The 11,348-nt window shown below is 47.5% G+C and overlaps 5 protein-coding genes across 5 annotated transcripts; 3 read left to right on the top strand and 2 right to left on the bottom strand.

Moving 5' to 3' along the window:
• Positions 1-23: 23 nt before the first annotated feature.
• On the bottom strand, positions 24-1,086 carry BO83DRAFT_344412 (cytochrome c oxidase subunit VIa; the record flags this gene model as incomplete). Its single annotated transcript, XM_025528720.1, has 5 exons — positions 24-409; positions 493-500; positions 572-731; positions 795-819; positions 900-1,086. The coding sequence occupies 5 exons, from the start codon at positions 1,084-1,086 to the stop codon at positions 364-366; spliced, it is 426 nt and encodes a 141-aa protein (XP_025384907.1). The 3' UTR covers positions 24-363.
• Positions 1,087-1,640: 554 nt separating this feature from the next.
• On the top strand, positions 1,641-3,779 carry BO83DRAFT_440026 (DNA-(apurinic or apyrimidinic site) lyase APN2; the record flags this gene model as incomplete). Its single annotated transcript, XM_025536221.1, has 6 exons — positions 1,641-1,668; positions 1,720-1,732; positions 1,788-1,833; positions 1,883-2,015; positions 2,066-2,775; positions 2,829-3,779. 6 exons carry the CDS (start codon positions 1,641-1,643, stop codon positions 3,777-3,779), a joined length of 1,881 nt encoding a protein of 626 aa, XP_025384906.1.
• Positions 3,780-4,864: 1,085 nt separating this feature from the next.
• On the bottom strand, positions 4,865-5,971 carry BO83DRAFT_452341 (HMG-box domain-containing protein; the record flags this gene model as incomplete). Its single annotated transcript, XM_025536862.1, has 3 exons — positions 4,865-5,412; positions 5,462-5,739; positions 5,793-5,971. 3 exons carry the CDS (start codon positions 5,969-5,971, stop codon positions 4,865-4,867), a joined length of 1,005 nt encoding a protein of 334 aa, XP_025384905.1.
• Positions 5,972-6,456: 485 nt separating this feature from the next.
• MAT1-2-4 (putative mating locus protein) lies at positions 6,457-6,951 on the top strand (the record flags this gene model as incomplete). Its single annotated transcript, XM_025527802.1, has 1 exon — positions 6,457-6,951. One exon carries the CDS (start codon positions 6,457-6,459, stop codon positions 6,949-6,951), a length of 495 nt encoding a protein of 164 aa, XP_025384904.1.
• A 2,871-nt stretch (positions 6,952-9,822) lies between these two features.
• On the top strand, positions 9,823-11,209 carry BO83DRAFT_410619 (WD40 repeat domain-containing protein; the record flags this gene model as incomplete). The annotated part of the gene is made up of 3 exons (XM_025534234.1): positions 9,823-10,185; positions 10,261-10,823; positions 10,866-11,209. The coding sequence occupies 3 exons, from the start codon at positions 9,823-9,825 to the stop codon at positions 11,206-11,208; spliced, it is 1,269 nt and encodes a 422-aa protein (XP_025384903.1).
• Positions 11,210-11,348: the final 139 nt, after the last annotated feature.

Raw genomic sequence — 11,348 nt, 5'->3', positions numbered from 1 at the left:
TGTCAAATGTATGTTTTGAAATAATTGCAAGGTGACAGGGGAAACAACAAATCTACCAACAAAGTCTTTGGCGTCGGCCTCTGCGCCAGTTTACTCCTGTAATACGGGTAGAAGAAATACCCAAGAAAGCCAATACGACCGTTACTGGTCATTAGAAACAACGAGGCAGCACAACAAAAGAAAAAATGGCTTAGCAGTATTGTATGGTGCGCTATCTCAAATCCACTCACGAGAGCCTTGGCCTCGTTATTCTCACTTCCGCGTATTTTGTCAGTAAATATACATGTCTTTTGATTTGCCCTCCCGTCAACAGTCAGAATCAATCAAAAAAGACGCTGTACTCCCATGATCGACAGCGGGCACTTAGGTAGCCTTGTCCTTGTTGTGGTAGTTGACCTCGGAGTTCCAGCTGTGAGTTTGTTAGAAGGCATAGTTATAAATAACTGTCGAGTTGTACGCGACGCTGGACGGTTCAGGCGTAAGGAAACTTACAAGATGGTCTGGAAAAAGAAGATAACATCGTCAGCACTCAATTGAACATTGATAAAAGTATACAAGTTCTGGTACGCACCTTGTCACCGTCTCCCCAGGGGAAGTTCTTCACACGGATGTTCTGGTAGGGGTACTCAGTACGCTCCTCGAGCGGGGGCATGTGCGCCCAGTGCTCCCAGTGCTCATTCCAGAGGTTGTAAGAGTTGATTCCTCCGGCAATCAGGATAGGAATGACGGCGCTGTGAAAGAGGTAATATGTTACTAGAAAGTCAATTGAGGTGGTAATAAGCTAGTTCACATACTAGATGGAGAGCTTGCGCCACAGGTCTGAAGTAGGAGGACCAGCCATTGAGTTAGCACAAACACACCCTTGAAAAACCACGGCATCAATTGATCTAGATACGCACCACTGGTAGCAGCAGCATGGTGCTTGACGGCCTCTCTCTCGCGGTTGAATGCGTTGTCGGCGGCCCAAGAGGGAAGCTTGGAGTCGGAGCTGTTGAGACGGCGCTGGACGGTGGAGCGGACCGGAGCAGCACGCAGCTGCTGGGCAGCGCGCTGGGACAGACGAAGGGCGTTGCGCTGAGGGAACATGGCTGGAGGTGGATGGTGTGGAGGAGTGACGTTGGAGAGATGGGACGACGTCTTTGACGGTGGGATTATCCCGGACGTCGGCCCTTCCGGCTTAACGAAACAAAAGCCGTTTAGCGTCCCCGTGATTCGCTGGCTCCCCATCAGGCTTATGTCAGCAACTGGCTCAGATCGCGTGATGTCACGGTCACGGGGATGAAGTGGCTAATATGGTCACGTGCCATATGCACCGCTCGTTAACCTTTGTCCCGTGACTATACGTGCCTCTGGTAGTCTATGTCTCCCTATGTAGACTGCCTCAGGCACATTTTGTTGCTGCCTTCGGCGGTTCACGTTGCCTCGTCGCCTCCCTTCTTTTGCTGCTTGCATTGGCGAGGTAAATCATTGTTTTGTAACTACTACTACACCTCTGTTTATGTGGATCATCGGCGTCGGTGTCAACTATCAAGTTGGTAGCTTTACATGAGTGGCGGACTTCTATTTAATCAATATTTGTTGAGTGGGATACTCTGGTAACTCCTGGGCGGACATGTGTGATTGGCATCCATAGTGCCGGAATGGGGTTTCGAATTACAACATGGAACGGTATGATTTCCGGGCCCTAACCCCTGCCATAAGGATGCTAACAGTGCTCAGTCAACGGGATTCGGTATGTAATGCTGTCTGGTGCATGCTGGAATAGCATTGCTGATCTAGTAATACAGAAATCCGTTCTCTTACGAGCCATGGAGAGGCAAGCGGACGTTCGATGTGTGCTTTCCCTCATTCCTTCTACAAACAGAAGACTGACTCCAGAAAGGCCATGTTTGACATCCTCGAGGCCGATATTGTTGTCTTTCAGGAAACAAAAATCCAGCGCAAAGACTTGCGCGATGACATGGTCCTAGTGCCTGGTTGGGATTGTTATTTTAGTCTGCCTAGAGTCAAGAAAGGTATGTGCAATATATCTTGGAATCAATGCTTGTCTGACCAACTACCATAGGTTATTCTGGTGTCGTAATCTACACACGCAATTCTACATGTGCCCCCATTCGCGCTGAGGAAGGTCTTTCGGGGATGTTATGCCCCCCGAACTCGTCGGTACCTTTTCGGGAACTTCCTGAGAATCAGCAGATCGGTGGCTATCCAACCATCGAGCAATTGTCGCAGTTTGATGTTGATGCAGCCACGCTAGACTCCGAGGGACGTTGCGTCATTCTCGAGTTTCCCGCCTTTGTCCTGCTGGGCATCTATTCACCGGCCAATAGGGATGAGAGCCGCGACTCATTCCGCCGCAACTTTATCGACCTGATGGACGCGCGGATCCGTAACTTAGTAGCTATGGGAAAGAGGGTGTTTGTGACGGGGGACTTGAATATCTCGCGAGGAGAGATCGATGCAGCTCATGCCGGGGAGGCTATCCGAAAAGGGACATTGACAGAAGACGAGTTCGTATCCACTCATGCACGACGTGTGTTCAATCAGTTGCTATCCGACGGGAAGGTGATTGGGGAACGGGAAGAAGGAAGAGAACAGCCTGTTCTGCATGACATCTGTCGCTCTTTTCATCCGGACCGCAAGGGAATGTACACCTGCTGGGAGCAGCGAATCAATGCTCGCCCGGGAAATTATGGCTCAAGAATTGACTATGTCTTGTGTAGCTTGGATATGCAAGATTGGTTCTGCGATTCAAACATACAAGAAGGACTTATGGTAGTCTAGTCTTCCCTGACCCAGAAGAGAGCTTGCTAATCATGACTGCGCAGGGCTCTGATCATTGTCCTGTGTATGCGACGTTCAAAGAAACCGTACATCTTGGGGGGAAGCAACTTAACATACGGGACATCATGAACCCTCCTGGAATGTTCGAAAATGGCGAGCGTCGACAAGAGTATACAGCGAAGTGTTTATTACCGACTTCGGGCCGCTTGATACCGGAATTTGATAAACGAAGGAGCATCAAGGACATGTTCACGCGCAGACCTAATAACGCCGCCCAGAGCTCCCCAACTAGTACCCCTACGCTTTCCCGTGCCAATTCGGATCACGGAGAATCGAAAGCTATCATCGAAAAGCTCTCAACGGAAGCAGTCGCCAACCACGCCATTCCCAAGAACGATCCCCCGCCAAAGGGAATTGTCCGTAAACGGTCCGAGAAGGGCGACTCCCCTGTTAAACGTTCCAAGTCAGTAGCTGGCTTAGCACCCACGCCGGCGATTGCTGGACAGAGAACGCTCAAGGGATTCTTCAAGCCGAAGAGTTCCCCAACCCCACAGAGCCATGATCATCCAACGACCGACCATGATATATGTGCCATGCCACAACCTGCATCCCCATCCAAGATGATTTCTTCGGCAGAGTCACAGGCAATAGACAAGGAGCAAATTACGGCGACCGTGACCACAGACTCCACAAAGGAAACCAAACCACCGGTGTCAACGACATCAGACACCCCGACAGATGATGACACATTCGTCGACCCAATTGCGAGCAAGGAAGATTGGTCGAAGCTATTTACCAAAAAGCGCGCACCCCTATGCGAAGGTCACCAGGAGCCATGCATTAGTTTGACAACCAAAAAGCCTGGCGTCAACTGTGGGCGATCCTTTTGGATATGTCCTCGGCCTCTTGGACCCAGTGGCAACAAGGAGAAAGGTACACAATGGCGCTGTCCGACATTTATTTGGGCAAGTGATAGGAATTCTTCGGCGTCGTAGGTAGCCACAGCAACAAATGAAACACAATCACAGGTTACGTCTGTAATTCATCGTAAGGTAGTCATTGCTGTTGGTGATAATAACGTTCACCCACACAACGCGCGTCTGATGTAACAGACGCCGAGCAAGTTACGTAGTCAGAACTCCAGCCTACAGCCCACACTCTGTTGGTTCCTTGGCTAATATCATACTCGCATTGCACCCATAGCTACTTAATGAGTAATGACAATAAGTCTCGGCTGAATATCCTGTGCCTCGTGGCAACAAGCCTCGCCAACTCATAGAACCCCTTCGTCTACCCACAACTGCAGTAAGAGACATTCTTTAATGTATCCTGTCTGCTTGCCTGCTTCGTATCAATTTGGCAACTGAATACCTCTCGTCTCAGTATGGCCAGTGAATAATGCTACTCAGAACATTTCTTGTCCCCTCGAGAGACAGGCCTAGATCAAGTCTCCCATTGTATCGTTCATTAGTGGGTCTAACCCCTTTCCCCTGGAGTAACACCCCACCAGCCCCCGGCATTTCTATGTCTCTCCAGCCTGACAGCTTACTCGTCAATTCACAGGTACTGCAAATCTTGCCCAATTTTCAATACTACTAGATCATTGCCACAATACGGGCCTTAATTGGTGAGTTACAGAAATGCAGGGGATGTGCTCAATTGTTGGCCCTAACGCTCATGTTCGCTCTCTACTGTAAGTTGACAGTGTGCGCTAGTGCTACGCACACTGTCAAAGATGCATATATTATTAGGCTTCTTGGATAAACCTGTACTATCTGATAGTTTCGTCTAAATATGTTGTCATTGCGAAACATACATGCTCCTTAACTAAATATAGATATGGTTCCATCGCCGCCTGCTTTTCTTTTTAACAGAGGATGAGATAACCGAGAAAAAGGTAGCTAGCAGAGCTTGGTGACATGATTCTAGGCCAGGTACATAGGGGTATAGTGTGGACGCGACAATTTCATATAAAGGACCTGTCGTGTCCTCTTATTTTCGAGCTGGCCGTTGAAGACCGTACAATAGATATAGAAAATGGGAGAAACAAAGGCGGAAAGTGAAAATATGCTTTCCCCTTTCAATAAAGATCGGAAATAAATTCTGAGAAGTTGACAGTTTCGCCAAGATGTCGGTCTGTTAAGTTGACATGGGCCGATGGAGAGGCATACACTCCTGTTCCTTTTCCGATGTCTGTATGAACCTGCCCAATCAACGAACCCAATGTCTCCGTGTCTAACTGGAAGTGATCGGCCGATAACAGTGGTAGTTCGCTTGGCATTATGTCGCTGCATATCAATTCGCTGGGGTAAATCTCTGGCATATTGTATTCTGTAAAGATATTCATCGTCCCTTCAATTCCCGTATCGTTTATCGGCCCATATGTGTCGATTGACGGACTTGTTGATATGGTGCTGGCCGTCGTGAGATCTGGAGACTTGTTCTCTACAGTCTGTTTGGAATTTCGGCGAGATGATGTTCGACGTTTCTTTTCCGATGGTTTACGTGGTGTGTATTGGTAGTCGGGATGAGCTTCTGCATGCTTCCGCTTCAACTCATCGGCCAGGGCTCTGAACTCGACCCTGATATGCTCGGATTCTGCCTTCCACTGTTTCCCTAGAATAACAGCTGAGGAAATTAGTCGATTATTCGGCGTATGCACAGTAGTGGAACTCACAAATCTCGTTATTTGAAAGATTCGGGTGAGCCTCCTTGAGCTTAGGATGATGATGTTGGCGGTACAGGATAAATGCATTTGGCGGACGAGGAACCTTAGCAGCCTTAACAGTAACAGAAGGCCGCTCATGCTTCTTCACATGAGCTGTGATTGATTCGCATGACACCTCATGGGATGCTACAGATATTGCTGTGCCTGAAAACGCTGGAGTACGCATGACACGAACAGCGTTGATTGACTCATCGGCGAAAGCCACAACTGAAGCACCTATGAGAGCACTAATACCATATATGAGCATATAATTGATCAATAGTGGCTATAGCTGTCTTACCCAAGGCGAGTCTTGATCTTGTTAACATTGGTCTGGCCGATCATGTCGATGACATTTACTGGAAGTAAAACTTCATTATTCGTGGATCCAAGATGGCGCAAAGCATCCTGCCAAAGTAGCTCTGTAAGCTTGTCGCTGGACTCAGTAGTTGGCTTCAATGCTTGAGGTATAGAAGTCATCTTGGCATTTGATATAAAGGCAAAGGAAGATTCAAGGTATGAACAGATTAATCATGATCTTGAGCAGCGGTTATAGAGTCATGGGAGCAACCATGGGAAGGCATCAGAAATTTCAAGCATAGAAGTAACTCAGAGACAGTCTTAAAATCATAAGATTTTTTCTGTATTAAAAGGTGCCCACTTGTGTTAGACTTGACAGATGGAGCTGTGTCTAGGCGGTGGCGCCAGCGGGTACCATTCTTTGTTGACGTGAATTTAATAACGAAGCTATACGAGTTCTGTGTTTGGCTTCGAAGGCGCTTGTTGATTGTTTGTTTGCGCTAATACATACACACCATCAGTCAAACTTTCTATGTTAGTCTTCTTTCTTGACATCCTTTCTACATTTCTGTCCTATAACTTTCTAGTACCGTTCATCTTCCTCCTCCTTGAACCTCTGAACACATTCGGTTCCAGAATCTAACAATTCCTCTTTGTTCTTCACGATGGAGGTTAAGATCCATGCCCTACTGCGCTATCTTGATGATATAGCTGGCAATACTCTGCTTGCTGCTGAACTTCGCGAGAGAGCAGCATTTATCTCAGCTTCTTTCCTTGTCCACCAGAGTGTTGCTAGACTCATGGCGCATGTTACCGCATTGGCGAACGGCGAAGATTTGAATCTCCATTTCCATCAGATGTATGGCTCAAGCAAATCTGTTGATGTACCTGTCCGTCGTCACTGGAAACCTCTGAAGGCCATCATGGCCGACTATTGTGTTAATGCATCCGTTGCCGACATCGAAGGTCACCCCATCCAGCTTATTAGCATCCTTGACCCAACAATTGAAAAGTTGCTCCAAGGGGAAGACCTGTTTCAGTTCCACTATGCCCTTGTCCGTGCTGAGCATATGGCAAACGAAGATCTCGCTCGGTTGGCAAAAGACTATGGTTACCATTATATCTTCAGAATTGGTCTTATGCAATATTACATGACGTGAGTTGAATGTTGATGTACACAGCGTCTTGAAAGAAAAGTGCTAATGATGCAGCAAAACTGTTGTCGAAAAAATCAATTTCTTCAAATCAGATTCTCGTGGTTACTCTTGTCCAATTGTTGTCCAGACTTGCTTGTACAATGCAATGGAGAAGCGTGTCAATTTGAGTGCCACTGAGAAAGAGCTCGTTTTGCATTCCGTTAATTGCCAGCCATGTGATGCACACAGATTCTGCAAGTATCAATCTTTTGCTGCTATAGGCTATGCTAACAAATTAGGGGCGTGGTTGGAGTGCAACCGTGTTGCCTACAACGCGATGAACGCCTGTATTTCCCTACTGAATAAGATTGAGGGTAGTAAGTATCCGACCCTTTGTCCTGAATAGTGCTAAGTAAAATTGTATCAAGAGGCAATCCTCTGATTCCTGGTCATTGGTTCCCGGCATTCTTCGATACACAGTGTGACACACGCCAAAATAACCACGGGATAATCCTGGAGTATCCGGGCCAAATATGGACCTCAACGCCACTACAGCGAACAACTCAGTGGTCCGAAGATATATCTGTCGTCACATCAAGCGACTGTCGGGGTTTAGCGACTCTCTGGTGAATTATCAGCTTGTCGTCTTTTCACCGCATCCCAGACCGAAGTCCCGAAGAGATAGCTATCTGGACGGCGGCCTCAGTCCACACAACTTCACGCATCTTAAAGTCGACATTCTCATAACGGTATTATGTTATCGTGGTTTTACAAAAGATACCTGTTTATATTCCTATACCCAGACCGTGTCGCTGGGAAATCTGGTTGAAAGGGGAAAAACTCTATAATCTGGACGGTACATAAATGTTCATGTTAGGAGATAGATACACCAATACAAAATAAACTTCCACACAGCCACACGATGCAGCTGATAGGGCCTCCGCAACATAGTAGACGAGGATGCATCCAAGACAGGGGCACCTGGACCAGGTCGATGTCCTGAACTCTGTATTTCACCCTCCACGAATGGCACGGAGGCACGGTGCAACTTTTAGCTGTTCAGCGTGACGATATCCGACCCTCCGAACTCCTCCGTGTCCGCCCATGAGTCCGACACATTTATCTCGGTAATTGGCGATGCAGATATAGCTATGAAGCCACAAGTTGAACAGATGACTTTCCACCTCGCTGCACGGTTGCGAGCGACAACAAAGAAATAAGGCGGACGAGCCACGGGCGAGAAGGCACGACGCGGCGCCACCGGGACGGAAATGGACATGACCCCTCAGTTCGTCTGCCTCCCATCGCCAACCAGCCGACTTTCTGCACGCGCGACTGACTTCCTCGCGGACAAAGAGGCCAAGTCCCGCCATTGTGACCGACGGATGCGGACCGGAGCAGCAATGGGGGAGTCCGTGTCTACTGTCCAGGTCTAGAGGCGCCGGAAATCCCACTCCTTCAAGTCTAGCGATCAGCGACCAGGTGAGAGTCTGTGGATCCACGAGTGCGGTTATGCTTCCACCATAGGCTGGGGAACCCCAGGGGCTTGCTGCTGAGCTTCCCGGATGGCCATTAGTAGTTGCCAAGTGCTGTTGCTTTCCATACCTCTAGGCCCGTGAACTGAACTTAGTCCTGAAGCATCAAAGATCCACTCTTCTGCAGTACTTTTGTTCTGGGCCTAAACCGCGGTTTACCAAAGTCTTCGTCTAACCTCCTTGTCGACCACCACTACAGCGGCGCCAATGACTGTCTCGGGTTTTCCAACGCCATCGACCAGTCAATATGACCTGTCTCCTCCATTTTGACTATGAATCGGTCTAGGATTTTGTGCCATCACGCGGAAATTTGGCAGTGCTGATGTATTACCGTCCGGTATGCTTCAGCCAGTATGCAGAACACCTGTTAATCCTATCTGTGAAAGCAGCGGACTTGAAAAGTTTTCGACCATCATTCCTACACTACCTTGATGTTGTATTACATTCGAAGTGGTATCCGCATGTTTGACTTCTCGTGAGTGACCGTGATAGCCTTGACGTCTACACTCCGTTTTTCGCGCACACGATGGTCACCGGATAGCTAGGTAAGCCAAACCCCCTCCGCCGCATTGGATAGCATGACCTTCCCTAGTACTTGACTCATGATGCTGATTGATCATAGTAATGTGTAATACTGGGGTTTGACCCCGATTGGCTTAAACCCCCCTTCTATATAATAACACCTGTATACAGTCCTGAGATGCAGGCACAAGCTATTGGCTCTTGATCTAGACACGGGTTCCTTTGCGATCGCTGTTGCAAATGACCTCAGAAATCATTCGCACTTGGAAAGTACGATTTTATCGTTGTTTTGAGAGTATTGGAATGTTTCAATCAACCTACGCATCTTATCACGAATTCCGAGTAAGTAGTATAATTGATCTTATATTATAGACCCAGAGGGCTCTAGTAGGACCGTAGGGTAAAATTATTCTTACCAACAGCTTTCATAACATCTGCTCCACTGATGATGCTATTCAAGTATCTAACAACTCGGAAGAATACATACAAATGAATAAGAATGATCTTTGCTTTCCATTTCTGCATACGATACGATTACGGTTGTCATATAGAGTGCAACGAGAGTCTCATACCGGGGCGAACGAGGCAGTTGGAGCCAAAGGCCTCTATGGTATCCGCAGTGAATGATGATCTGGATATTTTGGTGCTGCATCTGCTCCACCGAAAATTTCGTCAATGTGGCCTCTGTTTATAACACACTTCACTGACGCGCCATTATGATTACTCTTCCTCTGTGAAATCATACTTCAACCTCTTAGTGATTACCTTGAGAAAAAAATTCAAAACTGGTACTCAGTCTGCTTGAATTGCCTTGAAAGGATCATCGCAAGTCAACAAAATGCCTCTGTCTCAGAAGAAGAGAAAGGTTTCAGCGCAGAACGTCCCTCACAAAGACCCAGAAGAAAGTAGTCCTGAGACTCGTCAAGGAAGACTAGAGCCATCTGCACCAGCTCACCGTATGGGCCAAGAGGGTTCCAAAGTGAAGGGTTCGAAATCGATAACTGCTCTAGCTTTGAGCTCAGATCACAACTTAATTGCCATCGCACTTGAGAAACGCATCAACACCTATACGCAAGTGGGCCGCTATTTCGAGCTGGTTGATGAAACAGGAGAAGAGCCATCGAATATCTTACAACTTTCCTTGGCACCAAATGCGACAAGGGCAGGAGAATACATTCTGGCTTCTTCATCATCAGACCACGTCAAGCTTTGGTAATTCAACAACCAAGGGACATTTCTAGATCCCTCTGGTGGTCGGAAAGTCGACATTTCCCAGCTATCGACCGAAGCAGCTAGCGGAATAACTGCGAAGCTTATGGACGCCCATTGGTGGAAGCAGAATGAAACAGCAATCTTGTCAATCCAACAGGGAATCAAAGACACACTGACTAAAGCTCTGGATATCCATACGAGCGAGCGTCAGACCAAACTAGAAGGAAATACTGCAATCTTCAGTCCGGATGGGAGATTCTTGTTATGCTTCACTCAGGCTGAATTTTTTGGTGAGACCACAGAAAGAAATCCTTCAAGGATTATAGTCTGGGATAACGTAACCAAACAGCCTCGATACGATCCACTAGGCCACTCGGACGGTATTCTGTGGGCAGGAATAAGTCCCGACTCGAAACTCATAGGAGCCATTGAGATGAACAACACAGTCCGGATTTGGCTCGCTGATAGTGGTATCTGCAAGAATTCTTTTGCGTTCCCTTGCAATGCTGAGGCAATGAATGGTGCATTTCCCCCGGATTCCAAATATTTTGCCCTTAATTTCGGTGTTATTTGTTGCCCATCAGAGATACAAATCTTTGATATCACTACAGGAAACCGGACATCCCGGTGAAAGTGTCCGGATAACAATATTGAATCTATTGCGTGGAGCCCCAATGGCAACCTACTGGCTACTGCGGGCTACTTCGGTGATGTCAGTATTTGGGATGTTACAAACGGGCTGGAAAGAATGGAGTGGGTTGAAGATCGACCTGGGGTGGAAGATGATCCGGATTCCTACTTGGCTTCTGACATACGGTTCTGGGATGATAGGAACGAGCTCGTCTTTGAATGGAGTGGTGTGACAACTAGGGTCTACAATTGGAGAAGCTGTGTTATGCATACTTATTGCGGGTTTGCGGAGCGTGTTAGAAGACCGGTGAACTGCTCTGAATATCTTGGATTCCCTGCTCATAGTGGTTCGACTTTGGGGCACATATTGATTCGAATTTGAGGCAGTGGAAGCTGGATTAGGGGTATGGTTGTGTGCTGTCTGAATGGTTGTGGTTAAATGCTGTTGGGTGGCACTATTCTGGGTACTGATATCTTTGGGAACAGAGTAGGGAGGTAACGGGGCTTGGGGTAGGAGATAGC

The sequence above is a fragment of the Aspergillus eucalypticola genome (assembly GCF_003184535.1).
Source record: "Aspergillus eucalypticola CBS 122712 chromosome Unknown BO83scaffold_25, whole genome shotgun sequence".
NCBI classification, from domain to species: domain Eukaryota; kingdom Fungi; phylum Ascomycota; class Eurotiomycetes; order Eurotiales; family Aspergillaceae; genus Aspergillus; species Aspergillus eucalypticola.
Note: the sequence above shows the minus strand (reverse complement) of the source record. Positions and strands in the feature narration are given on the sequence as shown.